We start from the raw sequence: 23,643 nt of genomic DNA, 5'->3' as shown, positions 1-23,643 counted from the left end.
GTTATGGCTTATGGGTCATGAACGTCATCATCATCGGGATATAGGAATCGACCAGAATTTTCCTATATTTGAGGACTAATGAAAAATGTCGCAATTTTATTAAAATCTAGTTAGTATTTAACTATATTATTAGATATAATTTTATAGAAAAAGTATAGGATACCAACATATTATTCACAAACTTCTGCCAATTCTTATTTATATTTATGTTTCATGGAAATGTGTTCGTAGATGTGTCTAATAATTAATATATTTTAAATACATATACAAAGAGACACATCCAGAAAATATATCTATAAAAACACTTTTATTAAACATAGTTATAAAAAAGACATTTTTATTAGACACATCCACGATCACACTTCTATGAAACACAATTATAAATAAGAGTTGGCAGAAGTTAGCAGATATACTGTTGATAACGTAGCGAAACCGAATTTTATATAATTAAAAATATTAATAATAATTAATTAATAATTATAAATCATAAAATATACTAATTTTCTAACTCTACTCATATGCTGCAAATGGAGTTTTATAAAAGAAAATTAAAAAAAATGAAATATTTAAAATTTTACTACACTATTTTTTAAACATTATCCTAGCATACTCAATGGATGTTCAAGATTTAAGGATAAAAAGAGTAACCAAAAGAAAGATTTTAGGATAAAACAAAATACAGTTAAATTGAACTATGAGATCACTTTCATTTCTTAAAAATTATTTTAAAAATTGGAGAAGCTCGTCCAAAAATACCTATCTTATGTGGTGAAAGCAATAAAGCATCCTAAAATATTAGGAAAATAATTTCCGATGAGTTTATCAACAGGAATAAGGTAACAATCATATTTAAAGAGTTAAATGTAATAGATGAGTGAGCATTGGAAGTTGATGGCGGAGTTGATCAGACTCCCAGCCCACGTACGTACAAAAACAAAAATTCCTCAGTGCCCTAATCATGTTATGAACAAAGATTGTGCAAAACTTCTTCCCTAAATAAGCTAAAATATAATAATTTTAAAAATTGAAATCTTTGGTTTACCTGCTGGCCGCTGAAATTCTGAAATTTAAAGTTTGTAATATTTTTTATTGTCTACCTACACTTTTTTTTAATTTTTGGTTTAAACGGGCTAAGACAAGTCGTCTGCTTAAAGGGGTTTGAATTTCAAATAGATTTTTGAATCAAATCGAGTCATAAAACACCTCTTAATGAAATGTTTAGCCATGACGGTACTTTTTGAATGAATTAACGATGAGTGAAGTAACATTACAACAGTGAAATTGTGGTGGATGTGAAATGTGTTAGATGATTAAATTGCAGAGACAGAAAATTTAAACTTATTTTTAATTTTTTAAGTTTTTATTTTTTTGATATTTTAAAAATAATATATATTTAAATATTTATTTATTTAAGTATTAAGAAAATAATCAGAAAAATAAATTATTAAATCAACATTCCTAAACTATTGCTAAATAATGGCAGTGAGAAAACTGAGATGCACTTGTTTGGAGCGTATTCCAATATTGGGAAAATTACAGAGAGATACATGTACTAAATTGCTAATGTAACAGGCTGAAAAAAATGGAACAATGAGTTGATAATGGTTAAGATGTCAAAGTATTATTAAGAAATTTTTTTTCTTTTAATGTACTTCAAATAAGATGTCAGGCTCATTTCAAGTTATTACTAGCTGAACACACTCCAGGAAAAGTAAACATCGGTCCGTTCTTTCTATGATTTATCCATTTTATTTGGTGTTTTGGGACTCCAATTAATTAACTTGCCTCCCAAAATTTACATGAAAGATTAGTAGTTGAAACATTTGGCACAACGGGTCGAGAGAAAAACTGTTAAGGAATGTGTCTTTATTTGCTAAGAATTTTGACTTTGACAGGCAGGACACGCGAGCTATCATCAGTTCATAGGCAAACAAGCACTTTGGAAAAGAATTTCAACACATTGCAAACTAGCATGTTACTTGATATAGTACCTTTGAGTTTTGAATACACTGGTAGTACAGAAACTTAGATGTACATACTTTAGGAACATATATTCATGACAACCTTATGGAAACTATCATGAAGGGGGAAAGAGAAAGAAAATAAAACTCCCTATTTTTCGAAATGATATTGTTAGTCCAGACTAAGATGCACTAGAAGAATGTCTCATCCACGTGCTTGGTGCTTCACTTAGTATAAGAGGCTAAAAATTTCTAACTTTACATCTATTATTTTCAAAGCATGATTCCAAGTACATCATCCATGTGCTCATAATGGTAGGACCAATGACTTTGAGTAAGATTTGTTGCTTACTTAAGAATCATTTGGAGCATGGATTCCATTCTGGCTTTGTCCCTGCACTTATTGATTAACTCCAAGTACTTGATGGCATCATGAGCTGGCAGCCCTTCGAGCAGAAACTTCAACAGACGCCCATGTGTTTCACGCATCACATCAAAGCATTGTTCCAATGTACTCACCTCTTGCTCTTTGCTCAACTCCAATGCCTCCATAAACGGAAGCAATTCCACCTCCTCTTCCATGAAATGTTGCTTGCACTGTCCCTATACCAACACATAATCAACATCACAATTCAGATCTCCACTTGATGGTGAAAAATGCTGGTAATTTATCAGATCCCAATAGCCAAATTACACAGACACAATATTAATTACTTCCTGATAATCCTTTAAACAATTGGCATTCAAATATGTTGATCAAAAGGTGTAACTATAAAGAAGCCAAACTTACTTGTAATAACTTGAGGCGAGCAGAAATATTGTGCAAACCCTCACGAAAATCAGGGCTGCCAGAGTCCAAAACCCCAACTGATTTTATGTCTTCTTTGATTCCATTCATGATAGGTAGATCCCTAGCATGTTCTTCCTTTGCAGCTTTGGTGAGCCCTACATCATTTCATTTTATTTTTAATTCAAATATTATATTTATACCACTCACAGAATTGCTTCAAAGACAAGTAGCAAACTTTTCCGCAACCTCCACTAAAAAAAAGTCACTATATCTCAACTCCACAACAAACACAAATCCAATTAAAACAGAGCACCTAACAAATAATAATTAATAATAATAATTTGAGAAACATTGTAGTGATTGGTTACCTCGATCAGCCTTATCGAAGAGAGGGAATAGGATAGTTTCTTCCATCTGAGCGTGCTCCATTAGAACCTCAAGCACCTCGGAGTAGCTCCTCCCGAATTTCCTAATCTCCATCCTAGGGCTTCCCACCGTTGGATCAATCGCCTTCTTCCCTCCACGTGTCGCCAGATCCTCCGCCCACCTCACCACACTCTCCAACTGCCTCAACATGCTCCTGTGATGCAGCACCGTCATCCTCACCAGCAACGGCGTCGTTTCATCTTCCCTCCCCACTCCTCCGCCGCCAGCAGCTGCCTCCACCGATGGACCAGGGAACCGCGCGTCAATAAACCGCAGCAGCGTCTCACGGGAACCCGTAACAACCTCGGACCCTACCTGGAGTCTAACCGGGTCGGATCCTCCGTCGCGCTCCGACGACGTTTCGTTGGATGGAACAAATTCCAACGAAACAGACTTGTGGAGAAGCGCGAAACGAAGGTAAGCAGCGACGATGCTCTTCGGTGAACCGTACAAACGGACCGTCGGATAAACTTTAGCTCCGTCGTGCGGAACAATCTCCGCCGTTAATTTTTCCGGCTTGGGACAACAGTTCCCCATAACGGAAACAAACAGAAAATAGCGGAAGAACGGTTTGGGAGAAAGTTGAGTTAGAGTTTAGAGGGAATGGGGATTAGTAGTGATGATTAAGCTTAAACGAACTGAAAACGACAGCTTAATTTGGATTATAGCAGCACCGATTAGGAGGGTAGGGAGGTGGTTAATGGTGTGATTGTGAGGGTGAGTGAAAGAGAAGTGGTTTGAGTAATGCGTTTGGTTTGGTGTGGTGTCGTGCAGGTGAAGCCATAAATGGATATTGTGTGAGTGTGATGATGTTTTTATTGTGCCTTCTTTGCAAAGAAAATAAAAGTGGAAATTAATTCCATTCCCTTCCCTTATCTTCTTCCTCTGCGATCCAAATCTAAGTCTTAATCCGCTGCCATTTCTTAACAAAAATGAATTCCTGTGAAAAGTACATCTAAGCCGGGATTATTTTCCATTCCAGCCAAAAGTACGAAAGGGAGGATTTTAATGCATTAGCGATGCCGTCAACATCCATCAACTTAATATAACCACTAAATTGGTTTTAATTAATTAATTAATTATGGATAAAACGTTGTATCCGATGGTTATGGTATCACAATTAAAATTTTAGTCGTTGGGTCTATTTTTATTTTAAAAGTTTATATATCCATGGAGAATCGATAGTCAAACAATGTACCCTGCTCCCCTATTAGTTGAGAAAGAAGTAATCTATCGTGCGAAATATTGACCGAAGTAATTGGATTAACTGAAATCTTCAGGGATATACTAGGAAACATGTGTAAAAAAATAAATTACTAAAACAAAAAATTTACATCACTAACAAAAAAACTCTAAAAATAACTCTAAATGATATTAACGATAAAAAAACTTAAGTAAAAAATATGACAAAACAAACTAAATATTAAATATATATTTTTAAAAAATTAAAAATAAAATTTTGATATAATTTTTTTAAGTATTATTAAAAAAATAAATATTTTTTTAATCCATTCTCAAAGTTTGGTAACTTTACATTAAGTTTTTTTTAGCGATTTGTTTTGCATGAATGAAAAAACATTGAAAAGAAAATTGAATAAATGTCTAGGGAATAATTTTTTATTCATATCTTTTAAATAATTTTTTAAATATTCAAAAAATTTTGATAAAATGCATGAACCTTTTAGCACTTGTGAAAAAGTTCTGCATTTTGTCAAATTTTTATTAAATAATTTTTTTATTACTTATTAAAAAATATAATATTTATTAATTATTTTTGTTATATTTTTAAATTATTTAAAAATTATTTTACTCATAAAAAAACAGCAGATAAACAAGCTAGCGAATGCAAAGTCCGGCATCGTGATACTCGGTCTTTATAATATCCTTTTTCCTTTTGTTTTGCTCTTTGATTCCTTTGGTTTTTGTTAAATTGATCCCTCGGAGTAGTCGTCACGTTATCTTGTCGTTTTGCAATTCTCCACATCTGTAGAAATTTAACTAGTCATGTTGATCTCTCGATGAATTTTTAATGGTTTAATATGTACGTAATTGCATTGTAAATTAATTTCATAATCATTATTTAAAAATATATTTTTTACTTTTATATATCCGTACTAACATCTTGTTGAAGGTCAATTTAAGAGAAAAATTCGCCACTATGTTTATTGTTTTTTGTTTTATTATAATTTTTATGCTCCAAATAAAATTTTAAAAAAGATCAGATAATATTGAATAACTACCTCTTATCATAATAATCTAACATGGTTTATGAATAAATTAAAATACAAAATTATTATTTCAAAATGTAAATAATGTATTATTATTATTATTATTATTATTATTATTATTGTTGTTGTTGTTGTTGTTGTTGTTGTTGTTGTTGTTGTTGTTGTTGAGTCAATATTTTCGTGTACACAAACCTTTGGTTACTTCTCAAGAAACTCTTTCACACAAGCTTCGGATGGTTTGGCGCATCAAAGGTGGCTTTGATCTGCTTGATGTGGGGTTTGGGTACTTCATGGTAAAATTCGATGCAGGTGAAGATCGTGAGAAGGTCATGCTTGGTGGCCCGTGGTTGATTGAGGGACACTATGTTGCTGTAAAACCGTGGGATATAGATTTTCGGCCATGTGAGGAATCCTTCGGGTCTACACTTGTATGGGTTCGGATTTCGGGGCTTCCAATCTGGTGCTATCAGGAACAAGCCATGATGCGTATTGTTTCTGCAATAGGAGTTCCCATCAAAGTGGACTTAGCCACTGAGTTGGCTGAAAGAGGACGATATGCCCGAGTATGTGTTCAAATAAATTTAGGACTGCCAGGATCAAGCATATCATTGTGGAAGGCGTAACTCATGTAGTGGAGTATGAAAGTTTAAATTTAATTTGTAACTCTTGTGCACGTTATGGTCACGATATGGCACAGTGCTTGGGTAGAGACTCTAGGGAAGGAAAGAGTGATTTAGAGGCTAATAATTTGGAAGGAAATAATGTTGAGGAGGCTTGCATGCATGATGAACCAGGCTGGGAGCAAGTTGTGAGGAAAGGTAAAACCAAGCTGGGCCAGAAGCAATCTAACAAGGTCCAAAGAGGCACTCAATCCAGAACCGATTCGGATAGAGTAATCAGGCCCACCATCCACTTCTCTCACACGAGTGGATCCAGCTCTTATCGCGCCAGGGTCGGGTCACGAGTCAAGGTCGGACACAGCGCTTTCCGTGTTGGTGAGACGTCGATCTCCTCAACCCGACACACCCCAGTGCCTTACGGGTCCTCTCTCCGGAAACGACCAAGGCCGGGGTCCCTACAGAGCTCGCCAGTTGAGAAGAATGGAGGCACGGTGGTGGAAGCATCGTCATGTCTTCCTGCAACCGTGAAGGAGGATGTTACCGTGGCGGTTCTATTGGTGAAGGAAGGCGCGTTGCCGGCTGTTATTGCGTCGGTATGCGAGAATAAGGAGACATTCCATGGAGATCTGAAAAACCTGAAGGTCACGGGAGTCACTTCTGCTGGGCAAACCTCGGTTTGAGGTTGGTGAATCACTTTGATTTCCTTGTTTTATAATTTTATATTTTATATTATGGATAGCTTAAATATAATAGTTTGGAATATTAGGGGTGCTTCTAATAAGTTAGCCCGGGTGAATTGTAAAGAGCTGGTTAGGAAATTTAAACCCGTAATTTTTATTGTGGTTGAAACTCATTGTCCTTTTCAACACTTGAAACTGTTCTGGGAAAGACTTGGTTATCACCCTATTGGTATAGTGGAGGCGTCAGGACATAAGGGGGGTATCTGGTTCCTTTCTGCAATGCAGGGTGTTCACTGCAAATGGCTTGATGCTTTCGATCAGTGTGTTACAGTTGAGGTTCAGGTAAATAATGTGATTTGGAGGTGCAGTGGTATCTATGGTAGTCCTCAATTTAATACCAGAGTTCTGCTATGGGATTATCTTGTTACTCAGTCTTCGTCTTTCTGCGGGCCATGGATTGTTCTTGGTGATTTTAATGAAGTACTATTCTCTCATGAATCTAAGGGTTGTCTCTTCTCGAGTCGTCATGCAGATCGGCTTGCTACATCTCTAGGGGATAGTAATCTGTTTGACTTGAAGACTATTGGAAGACGGTTTTCTTGGTACAGAAGGGTTAAAAATGGTGTTGAGGTGGCGAAAAAACTTGACCGGGTCTGTATCAATAGTAGCTGGCTATCTCTCTTTCCAGAGGCTTATGCAGAAATTTTAAATAGGCTTCAGTCTGATCATTATTCTATCCTAGTGCGCTGTGCAGGTCATCCCCAACCGAAAAAGAATAGACCTTTTCGGTTTATTGCGGCTTGGGCAACTCATCCGGAGTACAGAAATATTGTGAACCAGTCATGGCAGGCTGGCTACAGAGAGATGCATGGCAAGCTTTCAGAAGTGTAGAAGAACTCTTTGGAATTTAATTCTAAAGTGTTCGGCAACATTTTCGTTAGGAAATGCAAATTGGAGAGACAGATTAATTTCCTTCAGAAGCGACTTGAAGTAATGGAGGATTTGTCTATGCGGCAAAAAGAAAAGCAACTGATTGAGGAATTTAATAACACGCTTGTGCAGGAGGAACTTCTATGGTTTCAAAAATCTAGAGAGCAGTGGGTAAAATTTGGGGATAGAAATACCAAATTCTTTCATGTCCAGACTCTTGTGCGGAGAAAACATAATAAGATTCATGGTCTCTTTCTTCAAGATGGGGTATGGGAAACGGACCCGGATGGGGTATGGGAAACGGACCCGGATGTCCTTAGAAGGGAAGCTGAATCCTTTTATAAATACCTATTATGCCAGTCGGAGGATGTAGACTTAGGTTGTCTTGGTGATGTGCCGCTACCTTGCCTGAATGATGAAGCCTGTTGTAGCCTCACAGCGCCAGTTACTCTGGAAGAAGTTAAGTCGGCCGTTTTTAGTATGCATTCTTTTAAGGCGCCGGGCCCTGATGGGTTTCAAGCTTTATTCTTTAAAGAATACTGGGAGATTGTTGGTTTTGATGTTTGGACTATGGTTCGTCATGCGTTCTCTGGTTTGGATATGGATCCAAGGATGATGGAAACTCTTGTGGTTCTTATTCCGAAGGTAGAAAACCCGATTTCCATGAAGGATTTCTGACCAATTAGTCTCTGTAATGTGGTTTACAAAGTTATAACGAAGGTCCTGGTCAATAGACTTCGTCCTCATCTCAAAGAGATTATTGGGTCCCTTCAAGGAGGGTTTATCCCGGGGAGAGGAACCCCAGACAACATCATTGTAGCACAAGAGGTTTTCCATTTCATGAAGAAGACAAAGTCAAAGAAAGGCACCTTGGCCTTTAAGATTGATCTGGAGAAAGCGTACGATAGAGTGGATTGGGGATTCCTGAAACAAACCCTGGTGAGTTTTGGCTTTCCTCCTCCGACAGTCAATCTGATTATGCGTTGTGTCACTGCTTCCTCACTGTCTATCCTCTGGAATGGGGATAGATTAAATAGCTTCACTCCGAGCAGGGGTCTTAGGCAAGGAGATCCTATATCACCGTATCTGTTTGTGTTGTGTATGGAGAGATTGTCTTGTTCTATTAATCAGCAAGTTGATAAGGGCTTATGGAAGCCGGTTGCGGTTTCTAGAGGGGATCCAAGAATTTCTCATTTGATGTTTGCCGATGATTTGCTTCTTTTCTGTAAAGCTGAAAAACAGCAAGTTCAAACTGTAATGGTAGCTTTGGAAAATTTCTGCAAAGCCTCTGGGATGAAGGTTAATGTGGAGAAATATAAAGCGCTATGCTCTAGGAATGTTTCAGCAACAAGAAAAGAGATGTTCACTGGAGTCTCCTCCATCAGATTTATCCAGAACTTGGGCAAGTATTTAGGGGTGAACCTTAATCATGGTAGAGGCCTGAATCTAGTTAACTGGAAAGTGTTGGTCACCCCTAAAAAGTTTGGTGGTCTGGGAATTATAAATCCTTTTTGTGCTAATATTGCTCTTCTTAGAAAACTAGTTTGGCAGCTTTTTCACTATCCCAATAAGCTATGGGTTCAACTGTTGACGGAGAAATACCATTCTTCTAAGGATGGTTGTCTTAGTCGGTCTCGAGAAAGGGGATCTTATGTTTGGAAGAGTATATGTCGAGCTTGGGATATCCTGAAGGAAGGTTTTACTTGGTGCATTGGAGATTTGGAACAGAACTTTTGGTTTTCTAAATGGAGAAGAGAGGGGCGACCGTGTCAGGAGATGGATTATGTTCACATTTCTGATTCGGATCTCAGGATCTTAGACCTTTGGTCATCTGGACAGTGGAACCTTGAGAATATCTATTCTCCTCTGAATCAGTCTCTGCAGAGCAACATTAACTCTTACAACCAGATGTTCAAGCTGGTTCAGAGATCGGTTGGTGTTGGACTGGTGCGGTTTCAAAGGTTTATGATGCTCATAGTGGTTATTTGTGGCTCAGTAAGAAGATGTTTAGTTGGAAGGATAGGGGTAATTGGCTTTGGCTTTGGCGTCAACATGTTCCGGAAAAGCACAAATTTTTGGCTTGGCTATGTCTTCGGGAGGCTCTTCCTATTGCTGCATTTCATTTTAGGAGGGGCATTTCGCACACGGATAGCTGTCCACGGTGTTTCTCAAGTCAGAAATCGGTATTACATTGTATTCGGAATTGTCCAAAAGCCCAACTTGTTTGGCAAGCTTTAGGGATCTCCGATCAACCAGTGGATTTGATGAGTTGGTTCTTACATAATAGCAAACAGCGCCCCTTTAGATTCTTTTCTGGTCTCTGGTGGATTTGGCGTTCGAGGAATAACGAGATCTTTCATCCTCACGACCATTGGACCACAGACAAGGTGATTGGTATGGCTTTGTTCTTGGAAAAGGAGCTCCGAAATATTTTTGAGTTGCAACGACTGTCTATCCCCTCAACCATTAGTGGCTCTTGGATTCCCCCCTCGGTGGGTACCTTTAAGATTAATTGTGATGCTAGCTATCCTGGCAGTGGTGCTCGAGTTGGTTTTGCTTGTGTTAGCAGAGATTGGAAGGGAAGGTGGCAACGAGGCTGTCTGGGAACAATTGAGAGCCGTAGCATTTTGCAAGGAGAGTTGTTTGCTATCTAGAGAGGCTTTCTTTTAGCATGGGACTCGGGACAAAGAGACATTATATGTGAGACAGATTGTGTGGAGGCTTTTACTATTGTCAATAATTTACAAGATTGCTCTGGGTTTATTGATCCTTTGGTGTTAAAAATTCGAGATATCATGTCTTTGAAATGGCGTGCTGATCTTCGGTTGATCTTTAGAGATGCAAATACAGTAGCAGACATCATGGCAAAGACCGCAATGAGGACCCTTTCTCCCCAAGTGGAGCTTCCGTTGCCTTGGAAAGAATTTGAGAGTAGTATTCAGCGGGACTGCCTTTCTTAAGCAGTTTCTTATTTTTTTTTCTCTCGTTCTTAGTTTTTGTTTATTTTCTTTTAAGTCACAAAAAAAACCTTTGGTTACTTCTTATATTGCAAGTAATAAGTTTTTCTTCCTTTACTTCCCGTTTATACAAATTATTATTAAAGAGCAAGTAGTTTATTTCAATATAACTCCTAAATTTTATATATGTAAAAAAACTAGTATTTATTTTTATTTTTATATATGTTTAAAAAGGGAGTTTTTTAAATTAAAGAAATGTAAAAATTACGGAAATACATAAAATATGAATTAATTATCTAAATGCACAACGTATCACATCTCTCCGGTACTGAGACCACGTTATGTGACATAACGATGACGTGACGTATCTTGGATGCATCCGAAATAGGTGTAACAGAAATAGATACATAGCATCCGAAATATGCATAAGCTAGGAACAAGGTTTCAGTACCCAAGACACGTTTAAAACACTGAACATGGGCTCAACCTCCGAGATAAACTCAAACGTGTAATATGTGTCTCAGCACCCGAAATATGTGTATTATGGAGTAGGTGTCTCTGCACCTTATATATCTTGGAGAAAAATTCTATATATATCCTCACATCCTCAATCATACCCTCACAATTCACAATAATCTTTCTCCTCTCTTTGTTTATCCTTTAACTTTGTTCTCATGGACAATAATTAGTTCTTTTTTATTGTAATTTAATACAATGGATAGTAAAAAACGATGATAAAAGAGTGATTTTTTAGTATAACTCAGCTATGATGTTGCACACTAGGCTTATTGATACCCTACATGTACTAAAGACGGTCATATTGAACAACATGGAGAATAGGTAGTAAGGAGGTTGGGTGGGTTGCATATAGATTTTTGCACGCGCTTCTGAGCGGTGGATTCACCAACAGATTATTCTGGATTGAAGGGGATCAACATGTGAGGGTAATATTCGACGTACATGCAATGCTAATGCGACAGCATGTAATGGAGTGGTATGCTGCGGTTCGCGACGTGGTTGTTGGAGGTGGGTTGTCCTGTTTGAGTCCTCAATCAGTCCAGCTAGAAGCAAGACCGATCCACTTCGCCCAGGCTCGTGATAGTGCTAAAGAAGATGACAGCGAGGGCGATTCAGATTATGTTTCCGGGTCCATATCGTCTAACGAGACTTCTTCCTCTGATGAGTATGTATCAGAGACTCCCACCGGCAGTGATGCTCGATTTCTCTTGCCTCCCCCTTTGCCCATTTCTCAATTGTCAGAAGTTCAAAGTCATTATCACACTTTGAATTTGGACGTAATACAGCTAGACAATCCTTTCAATGCTGGTTGATGCACGAGCATCTTTAGTTATTTTCTCTATTATTTACTTGAATAAAGTTAGTGATTTTCTTATTATAATTTATATTTTGGTGCTTTAATCAATATTTCTTGGAGTTGTTTTAAGCTTTGATATGTTTAGGAGATTGTTGAAAGATTTTAGGAAAGACAAAAGAAGAGGAGGAACAAGCAAAGAAGCCCCAAGAAAGTACAATGCCTTTGAAGAGAACTTGTAAATGCTGTCAATCATGACCTCTTCATACTCAAGTAAGCATAACTTGATTTACAGAGGTTTAAATGAGGCAGTTTTAGCGGTGTTAAAAAGCTAACATCCAGATATTCAAAACGATATGCATATGTCTATAGTGGACGTTCAGTTTGGATCACGAACGACTCTCACCTTTTAGCTCGTAAAAACGGTGTCCAAAACCAGTGTGGCACGTCATTCTACACGTCTAAGGTTGACTCTACACGCCTGCAACTTCCTTCTTTGGGCGTGCCACGCCACTCCTTGGCGTGGCATGCTGGGCCAACATTCAAGGAGCCTCCTTTAAGCATCCTCAAGGGCATGGCACACCAACCACACACCAGCCACACGCCATTGTCCACCACCATTGGCATGCCACATTCCACACGCCACTTGCATGCCATCGTGCCTCCTAGAGTGGGCGTGCCACACCCTAGCCCCTTCCACACACTTGCGATCATCCATGCAAGAGTGGGCATGCAACATGCCTTGGTGCCCTCCTACGTGCCAAGTTCACGCCAAGTTTGCAACCTCTTCCATGCAAGGGCGTGCCACGCCACTCCTTGGCGTGCCATGCTAGGCCAAAGTCCAGGGATGTTCACGCTTCCCAACTTCACTCAAGTGGCATGCCATTCACACGCCAATTACACGCCCATGCAACCTCGCTTTGAGCCAACTTCTAGGGACAACTCAATGCATTGGCGTGCCACGTTAATTGCCCAAGTTTCATATCAAACCTAAGATCAATTTGCAAGCCCATGATTCCAATGAAGTAACATACCAAGTCTTGAATCTTAATTACAAAGAAGATCATTAGTTTGTTAAGTTTTATTAGAAAATATTAGACTTGATTTGATTTTATTTGAATTTTAGGTTTTAGCTTAGTATTTAAATAAGTCTAAGGAATTGATCCGAGGATCACCGGACATCTTATCACTCTACAATTCTAGTTTTTATTTTCTCTACACCATGAGTAACTAATCTCCTATTTAAGGTTAGGAGGTCTGTTTATCTCTTTTTATGGATTATTAATCTATGTGTTTTATTTTATTTGAGGTTTATGCTTTGATCTATTTCATAATTGAACTTTTGTTCTTCATCCCTAAAGATTAGAATTGTTAGAAAACATTCTAACTCCGTTTTAGATTCTAATATTACTTTGGAAAATTTAATATTAGAATTAGCTTGAAAACTCTTTCTCATGATTTTTTAATATTGACTAGGAATAGTAGTTTAAAAAGTGTGTGAATAACTCTCGTGATTTTCAATTGGATTAGAACTAGTTTGAATAAGTGACATATAATTCAACCTAGGATCACTCTTGAACTTTATGTGAATATAAATCAAAATTTTTCTTAACCTCTTTTCTTAATTAATTGACTAGAGAATTAGCGATTAAGAGATTAAAGAAAAATTGAATTGCCAAGGAATTGGAATTTGATTATTTATGGTTTGTTGTGAACTGATCTCTGCATGCCTCTAAATAAATAAACACAATGATTGTTTTCCTAGAGAGTGGACATCTCCGAAACCTTAACATTCTCATCATTATTGTTTTCATTCACTACTTTGCTATTTACTTTACCTCTGTTCAACATTTAATTCTCCTACTCAAGGTTTTGGTTTGTTTAATTAGAACAATCAATTAATCATTACTTGCTTAATCCATTAGTCTTTGTGGGAACGATAACTCACTCACCGTGGTATTATTTGATACGATTCAGTGCACTTTTCAAGTTTTAGAAAATCTCCATCACTGGCCAAGGGGAGGATTACAACACCAATGGTGAGCTAGAATTCCGGGTTGGCCATAGGTCCAGAAACTGTGATGTTGTTCTGATGGTAGTGAAGAACTACAGTATTCAAAGGAATGCGGAGTACAGAGCTTTGGAGTTAGATAAGCTTAAATACCACTATCGATACAAGCAATTCACCAACGGTTGTTGATGGAGTCTTCGTGTGGCACTATGTCAGAACTTGAACTACTAGTATATTTTACGTGTTAGTTTTAATAAAATTAAAGGCTATTATGTTAATTATATCTTGTACGCAAGGTCATCCTACCTATCATAAAGACTGATCCGTCTGTGTCTATCTTGGTGTTACAAAATGCAGTGCATCAGAGTTACCATTTCAAGCTATCGTATCGGAAGGTGTAGATGGCAAAGAAGAAAGCGATTGCTCAGATTTATGGTGACTAGAAAGAGTCGTACAACAAAATACCCAGCCTCTTACACGTTTGAGTGTATCTCGGATGCTGAGGCCCGCATTATCTGTTTTAAACATATCTCGGGTATTGAGAATCTGTTCCTACTTTACGCGTATCTCAGATGCTGAATACCCATTTTTCCACTTTACACGTATCCCGGGTGCACCCAGGGTACGTCACGCCGTCGTTGTGTCACAGAACGGGGTCTCAATACCCGAGATATGATTATTTTCTAATTTTTTCCCTCCAGTATCTGAGATGTGATACATTATACATTTAGGTAATTACTTCATATTTTATGTATTTTCGTAATTTCTACATTTGTTTAATTTAAATAAAAAATTCCATTTAAAAAAGGTGGTTGGAGGTTTGAAATAAATTACACATTTTGTGCCTCTTAAAAAGTAAAATATTTAATTATGTATTCTGTTTGCCAATCTTTGTAATTTCACTAAATTTTCAATTAGATCGTTATATATATTTTTTAAAAAAGGTTCCTCTGCCATGTCGAATTTTGTAATTAAGTCTCTACCGTGATAAAAAAAATTAGAGTTAACAGAATATTCTATTAAATAAAATAAATATACCACACATAAAAGCACTATTCTTAAACGACAACACACTTTTTTTTTCTTAAATTCCAAAAAAACCCTCAAACATTCTCTCACACACTTTCAACCTTCTATGAATTCTCCACGAACAACATTCTTCCTCGAGATAGTGGCCAAGTGAAAATAGAGAAGGCGAGATAAGGGCAAAGGCAAAGAGGATGCACTCGAGAGAAAGAGGGATGGAAAGGTTTTTGAGAGGGAGGAAATAGAAGTTGAGGAAGTACCAGATGTCGAAGAGGAAAGTGGTGTGGCGCAGAGTTGGGAGAATACGAGTGTGAGCTACACGCTGAATAAGGAGAGAACCTTTGAGCTCACCACAGAGGAACATGGCAGAGAGAACCAATGCCATCATGATTCGATAGCTGTGGGCGAAGCCGGAGGAGTTCTTAATGGATATGAAGGATGAGAACGAGAACAAGAGAGTGGAGTGACCGCGTTGGTGGCCATGACTGTGGGACGACAAATTCTATTAGGTGGACTCAGGATTTGAGCTTTGCTTGGATTGGGAATTGGAGAAGGAAAAGGAAGGGATGCTGCTCGAGCTTGATATGTAAGGGAAAATTGATCGAGGCTACAACTCCGACAACAACATTTTTTTCCTTTCCTTCTTCTGCAGGGATATGAAAATTGTAAATAATCTTTTCCTCACTGTACTACTGTATTTTTTTCGTTCTTTATTGTAAGCTCTGGTCCCATTTTAAAAGTCTACCCAACATAAAAAATTATTTTAGTATCCTCAAAAAGAGAGAAAACTAATAAGACAGAATCTGCCACTGATTATTAATCAATGGTAAATCAATATTCTTATATGATCATAAAAAAAGGGGTGAAAACCTACAAAACGTCTATAAAAAAGTTTATAAGGTATTTGATATAGATAAAGTAGTAAATTCACACTATATAAATGTTTTTTTAACATTTATTGTTATGAAAATTTGATTACAAAATTAAATATGGTATAGAAATTTAATTTTTAAAAAAATATGAATACCTAATTGAAAGTTCAATAAAACTATAAAAACTCAGACCGAGAGAGTAACTAAATCAATGTATGAGTAAACGGATAAAAATACACACGAAAGATTTTTGGATGGACAAATGTCTATCTCAATTATTCGAAATACTTAACATACACACGAAAGATTGGTAATGATAGACAAATATGATATGTCATTAGTGAGACTCTATTTCTGTTAAGTTACTCTCTACGTAGTTATATAGCGTGACAAGATAGACTCTTTAGGCGAGGCTTATGTGAAAAATAGCTAATAACGATGTGTTATTTTTGTCCATAATTACTAATATTTCGTATATACACTAAATATTTTGAATAATTAGAGTATATATTTATATATCAAGTATTTTTGTCTATTTATTCCGAAAATAAAAATCATACTTTATGAGGCCAATGAATTATAGCTCAAATGACATAATTTCTCTATACTTATCTAAGAGGTCAGAAATTCGAATTTTTCTATCTTCGATAAAAATAAAATAAAATATAAAATAAAATAAAATAAAATCATACCTTGCTGGGCATGAATTTGATTTGCGCAGCAATTGGAATGCATAATGATTATTGTCTAATCATATACATATTCTTTAAAAGAGGGTTTTCAATTAGTGGAATTCCTACGTGTCTTCAAGGAGCGTAATTCACGAGGGAGTTCATATTGTGTTCTCTTCTTTGGTGGTTTATCTATATTCCATCATCTTCGACCATAACAATTTCATTTGATCTCTTTCCATGTCCTTTTTGTATTAGTCTCTTTCACTCTTTTTTGTTTTTTAAATTAATTTTTTTAATCTTCTGACATGTTCTTTTTGCAATCTCTTTGACTCTTCAATCCTCTTCTTTATCCTTAATATAGATAGAGAAATATCACTGATTTTTTGAGAAGTTCAGGCACTTGAGGACGGTCATCATTTCCCTAGGGAAGCCCAAGAATAATTTAAGCTTTAACATGAATGAGTTGAAAATTTTAATATAGACATGTGATTTGGATATAATTGGCTTATTACATGTGCCCCTTTTTTCACTTTAAATTTTGGAATTGAAATGTATTGTGTGGTGTTTGTTGATTTGTTTAACTGAAAATACATTTTATTCATTACTTGAAAAGAAGGGTTTTGCAGCTGATTGGAAACTCAGTATATCCTTCTTTGACCTTGTTCATAATGCTCTCAGCTCATTTGGCTTCCTCAAAGAGAGTCTCTAGGTGGCTACCTTCTCTTTCTATGCACTTAACTATTTGAGTGTTTCATATCTTCTCTCATTTTAGTTTTGACTAAACTATCTTCTTATTCCTGTAATTTTTTGTCAATGGAGTATTTTTTGGTGTTGTTGCTAATTTTATCTCTAAGAACCAACACTTGCTCTCATTTTTAATGACAGATTAAAAAGATTTATATCAAATGATTGTATTGTTTTTCCTACTTTAATTATATTCGCTATAATTCTTTTTGTTTCCCCTATTTTAATTACTAAATTGTGTTAACTTATTTTACATTTCAAGTAAGTTACGACTTACGACAATTAGCTTGCTGGGAGAGAATTTCAAATTAAAGTTTATTATTAGAATGTAATAAAAGCAATTTGAAATCTTTTTAAAACAAAAAAAGTTTTATTTCTTTAAAAAAAATTTTATTATAGTTTTTGAGTTTGATTGTTTTTTTTATTTTTTTTCTTACATATTGGTATAATCTTGGTGTAATACTTAATTATTGGATTTTATGGTGTTTTTCGAAATTGTGGGAACAGTACAATACGCCCCTCAAATTCTTTTAATATATAAAAAAATTAACCTTTTTTTTAAGGTAAATGAGTTAAAAATTTCAATCTAGACATATGATTGTCAGAATAGTTGTTGTTCTATACTTATATTGGAGCTTTATAAACATCATATCAAATCTACGATGTGACTAATGCTCCTTTGTTCACCAAAGCTACCATCTAAATGTTTTGTTTTCTTTCCTCTTTCTTGGAAATTTTAAGCAAGATTGTTTCAGGTATCTAAACGGAGTTTATGAGTTATGAACAAAAGGAGCGTATTTCATGGTGGTGTTAATGTTGTTTACGTTTCCTCTCCTGTTAAATCATCTGGGCTCCATCATCTTAACAGCAGCAATTCCTTTTGTTTTCTCTTCACATCCTCTTTATGTTAGTTACTTCTTCCATTTTTTATTCTCTAACCTAATTTAATTCGCATCCTTTCTCTTCTGACACTTTTTCTCTGTAACTTCTTTCATTCTCCAATCCTCTGCTTTCTCCATCATCATTAACGTAATTCATCTTACTTTTTATTCAAATTTTAATGATGTATTCTCTTTTCTCTTCCACCCAACATCCAGACTTCCTATGAGGACAAGAATGGTGTTGTTGTGCCGTTATGATCGATGGTGATGATTATAGGATTCGGCAGCAAACAGGCGGTGACGGCAGTTTTTATAGCTCCATACATTATTCAAAAAAATACTCCTGATGTAATGGTCTCTTCTTTATCTAACTTCTTATTTCTTATTTCTTATCTTCTACAAAAGAAAAGATATAAAATCGAAATCTTTACCGAATTCTCGGTTTGTTATTTTTTTGTGTGTTGGAAATTGGGTTATGTGCAGATGTGGGAAGATCTAATTCAAAAGGCGAAAGAAGGAGGCATTGATGTCATTGAAACCTACATCTAGGGTTAGAAGTGAGCCGAGCTGAGCCGAGTTAGACCAAGCTCAAGCTCGGCTCACGAAAATTGAGCTTGGCTCACAGCTCGACTCATTAACAATCGAGCCTATTTCTTAAGCTCAAGCTCGACTCACCGAAAGCTCACGAGTTGGCTCAAATAAGAGAAATATAAATACATAATCTATAATTCTATATCAGTAAATTATAACTTATATATTTTAAAAAAATATTTGAAAAGATCAATTCTATATATTGTTTATGTATCAATAAATTATAAATTTTTTATTTATGTCCTATATTAAAATTATATGTAAAAAACAAATATAAATATTAAATAATTAAGATTGTTATAATATATAATCGAGACAGCTCACGAGCTAATGAGCTGAGCTTATCCAAACTTAAACTCGACTCATTTAATTTATGAGTTCAATTTCAAACTCAAGTTTGGCTCACCAGCTCACGAGCTTAACTTATCGAGTTGTTAACGAGTCGAGCTCGAGCTGGCTCATGAGCTGGCTTGACTCACTTTCAGCCCTACCTACATCTTTTGGAATGTTCATGAGCCTTCTCCTGACCGTGTACTTTGCTTTATTTTATTTTTACTCTTCCTCTCTCAAGTCATTGATTTTGTCTTTGACTCAACCATCTTCTCATAAATTTTTCTAATATTTTGAACTATATTCTGTGGTATATTTTGGTGATGTGAGTGGAATTTAGTACAATTTTAAATTTAGATATGATCTGGTGAGGTTTGTGAAGACAATATAGAAAGCAAGGCTATATATTGTTGTATATCATTAAATTATTACTTGGTTTTTTCATCACAATATTTTGAGATTTTTTCATTAAATTACAAATAATAGTAGTCATTTAATCGTGTATATTTTCTTTAATATTCAGTATGCAAGGTATATTTGATCCCAAATCTCATATCCTCTAACAATGATGTTAATTATATCATCTAAATACCTATGTAATATATTAAAATTAAAAAATCATGCAGGGATGACCATCATTCTTCTAACCTTTTTGTAGATTACACTCTCCATCAATATATTATTTTTATTATATTGAATGATGAAAGCATATTTTATGTACCATCTAATATGTAATAATTTTAGTCATGTGTTCACTATATCATGGATGTATTCATGTAAGTATTATTTATTACAATTTGTTTATGTAAATTATTAATGAATCATACATCCCAACTTTATTCTTCAAGAATTTTAATGTATTATATGGTGGAATGTTAGAATTTCATTTCTGTCATTTTTTTATGTTTAATGTTCAAATTTATTGTGTTGCACGAGTTGGGTGTTGGTGGTACAACTAGGTCGGAGGCGGTGTCGAAAATGAAATAAAATTTATTAGTAGTTATTCACACGAATGCATTCTCAAAGAGTCCTTTGAGAGGATTCTCAATTTTTGTCAATTGGGTAATGGTCTATATATACATATTAGATTTGTTGTATCATCAATTTTCTTTGTTGTATCAACTATTTTTTCTGGATATAAACCAATATGCTTATTCATTTTATTTTCATTGTATAGTATATTCCTACTGCTTTATGCAAGGAGCTCAAACTTTTTGGTTTTAGAACCGTAGGAATTATAATTGGTCTTGACTCTTCTACTAATAGAAGATTCTACTTTAAGTTTTACAATAGGTCTGGTAGGCAAATTGAATTTTAAATTTGATTTTTGATGGATGAATTTTATTTCTATTTACAAGTTGTAAGTTGGGGATGTTTGTATATTTAAGATTGTATTAACATGTCCATTTGAAATTTGATATACTCAGAAATTGATATTGGATTGTAGATGTGTTTAATCATGTAACTGTTCTACCACTGAACTTTAATTCTTTTTTCTGTATAGTTAGTATATCATATGACCAACTCAACTTTATTATATTTAGTTGTAAATCTTATATTAGTATAACTATATTTAAGTGTGTATTACAAGTTTAAATTTCTATATAATTATGTTTTTGGCTTATAATTTGATATGAAGTTTATTACACTACACAATTGTTACTATGTTATCAGTGTTAGTATGTTTACAATATATAAACTCAATAGAAAATTAACAATTTGATATAAAGTTTATTATACTACACAATTGTTACTATATTATCAGTGTTAGTATGCTGACAATATATAAGCTCAATAAAAAATTAACATGAAAAAATATTTTTAGTTATGTAATACATAAAAAGAAACTTTTTAACATTAGTAATTATTATGTAAAGAATTATTTCAGTTTATATTTGTGAATCTTAACTTAATTTAATTAATGGTATATATTATGCTATGCATGTATAATGTAATTTTTAATTACCATATTTAACACGGGTTCATTCACTAGTACATAGATAGAAAAGCAAGTAGGAGGCGGACATGAATTTCAGCAATTTTTTTAATGTCTTTTTAATTTTTTTTCAAAGTTTGACACTGGTACATTAACATATAAATAAAGAGAAATCACTATAATCGATTTAGTGGTGAAAATTTTGAATAATATACATAAGATTTCAAGTTTAAGTATTATTACTGTTTTGGCCAAAGAAAAAAATAGAGAAAATAAAAGAGTATTCTCTTCAAATAAGAATTTATGATAGATAGATATTGATCTGAATTAACTCCAAACTCACAATAAAAAAATCTAAAAAAAAGTATTATAAGAAAGAATTAGAATCTAAAGAACCTAAATTTTTTTGAATTAATACTCTAAAATCGATATACAAAAATAGTTATAAACTCATTGAGATACATATAACTGATATAACTAATAAAATTACGATACGCCACTAAAAAAAATCGTTATTCCAATAAGAAAAAGAAGAAAATACTATAAAAGATAAAAAAGTTTTTAAATATATCTAAAATATCGGTATTTCAGTAACAATCTTAATTGTTGATTCTAATTAATATATATTATATATTTTTTATAATTTAAATTAAAGATTAAAATTATTAAAACACTGGTATATTTAGTACACTTAAAACTAATCGAATTTTCATTTATAATTAAATTTAGAAACATTAAAATACTCTAAACAAATAGATAAATTCATCTTCTAACTTAATAAGATTTTTTAAAAAAATTGGTTCACAACTTTTTTTATTAGGAAAAAAAAGTAGAAAAATGCCCTTAATATTTGCATTTTGTTCCAATTTTGCCTCGATCTTTGAAGTTTTGTAGTTTTCTTTATCAAATTTAAAATAATAGTAAAATGTTGATGATGAAATTAAAATGCTTCAAATATTGAAGGTAAATCAAATTAAACTTTGTGAATTTTTGTAGGCTTTTTATTCTTTAGCCGTCTCAATAGGTCAAAGACTAATTTGTTATTAATCAAAATTCTATTTTTTTTTGTGACTAAACAAGCAAAGAAAAAAAGAAAAAAAGAGAGAAGATTATCCTAAATCAATAAGTATAAGATGTTAAAGCTCATCACAAGACTCCGACCAAATAATACGAGTTGGATTGGTCTTGACCGCATATATCGCCAGCCAATCTGCCACAACGTTAGTTTCACGGGTAATCCATTCAAAATCCACAAACCAAAGTCTTGACAGAAGCTCCTAGATCTTCTGAAGAATATCAACCACATCACAATTAAGCCCATTTGCCGGATTGTTTAAAATGTGTAAAATGTCAAGTCAATCTGTTTCGCACACAATATCTCTCAAGCTACAATTCCAAACTGAAATCAGACCCCTCCAAACAGTGAAAAGCTCACATCTGACAATAGACCCTAGAGGGTAGCTACTAGAACAATCCGAAATCTAACGCCCATTAGAATCTCTAATAACACAACCAATTCCTGCTAGGCTCCAATCAGAAAACAGACTCGCATCACAGTTAACTTTAAAAGTGTTACCTGTTGGAGGTTCCCACCTCCTTCGATCCTTGAAAGTTATACAATTGGAACTGGCAAACTTTCTTAAATCATTAACAGTTATTCGAGTCATAGCAACAACTTTGTAGTCTGACCACTGATCTCCATTGTTAAAAATATCATTACAACGATGCCTCTACACCCACCAAAGACCTGCTCTTACAATTGCCTCATTGCCCGGCATGACCTTCTGAATCCAAAATTTCAAAGGAGTACCTTTGAATGAATCAATAAACAAAGGATCCAATATTTGCCAAATGGCTCTTGATTTCACACAGTCCCTAAGACAACGCTCCATTATTTCCAGATTTGCATTGCATCTCGAACATCTGCCCGAATCAGTTAAATGACGCTTGAACCGAAAGGCATTTGTCGGAAGCGCATTTTGTAAACCTAGCCACATTATCATCTTTATCTTCTCTGGCAAATTAGAGCGGCAAATCCATCCACAGTTGTTATTTTCAATCGAATTCACTTTCTTCTTCACGAGCCAACAATAACCTTCTCGAGAACTATAGGCTTTTAGCCATATGGGCCACCATATCCATCAAGGCTCCGATTCTAACATTAGAGGAGGCCCAAGACTGTGAAGAAACTGTTTGACTTCATGAGAAATTGGCGTTGCAAGCTTATCCCCTTCCCAAGTACCATTGCTCCACAAATCAGCAAGAGAAAATTTTTATTTCAAATACGTGAACATAAGACATAAGCTCACAAAGTTTGCCAAGAGGACTCCACATATCATACCAAATCGATTGTTGCATATTCCTCACATTTCATTGAAATCCTTCTTTTAAGATATCATAAGCCTTTAGAATATTCCTCCAAGTAGTTGAGGCATTGTGACAACAAATGCTGCCCATGTCCTTGGAGTTTCGGAAGTATTTGTGAGTTAGAACCTGCACCCACAACTTGTTCCTATTATTCAGACAATCTCAAACCAACTTGCCAAGCAGAGCTATGTTTGCACATAGGGTATTTCTAATACCCAAGCCACCTGCCTTTTTAGGAGTTATAGCAATATCCCACTTGATCAAAGGCAACCCTTCCCCATTCGCTTGACCCTTCCATAAGAACTGA

The 23,643-nt window shown here is 34.9% G+C and overlaps 1 protein-coding gene across 1 annotated transcript; it reads right to left on the bottom strand.

Annotated features, from left to right (window-relative positions):
• Window positions 1-1,950: 1,950 nt before the first annotated feature.
• LOC107467490 (uncharacterized) lies at window positions 1,951-4,173 on the bottom strand. The gene is made up of 3 exons (XM_016086605.3): window positions 3,120-4,173; window positions 2,752-2,906; window positions 1,951-2,564 (listed from the first exon to the last, which is right to left on the bottom strand). Exons 1-3 carry the CDS (start codon window positions 3,712-3,714, stop codon window positions 2,310-2,312), a joined length of 1,005 nt encoding a protein of 334 aa, XP_015942091.1. The 5' UTR covers window positions 3,715-4,173; the 3' UTR covers window positions 1,951-2,309.
• Between the last annotated feature and the right edge of the window lie 19,470 nt (window positions 4,174-23,643).

Source organism: Arachis duranensis, chromosome 9, assembly GCF_000817695.3.
Source record: "Arachis duranensis cultivar V14167 chromosome 9, aradu.V14167.gnm2.J7QH, whole genome shotgun sequence".
NCBI classification, from domain to species: Eukaryota; Viridiplantae; Streptophyta; class Magnoliopsida; order Fabales; family Fabaceae; genus Arachis; species Arachis duranensis.
Note: the sequence above shows the minus strand (reverse complement) of the source record. Positions and strands in the feature narration are given on the sequence as shown.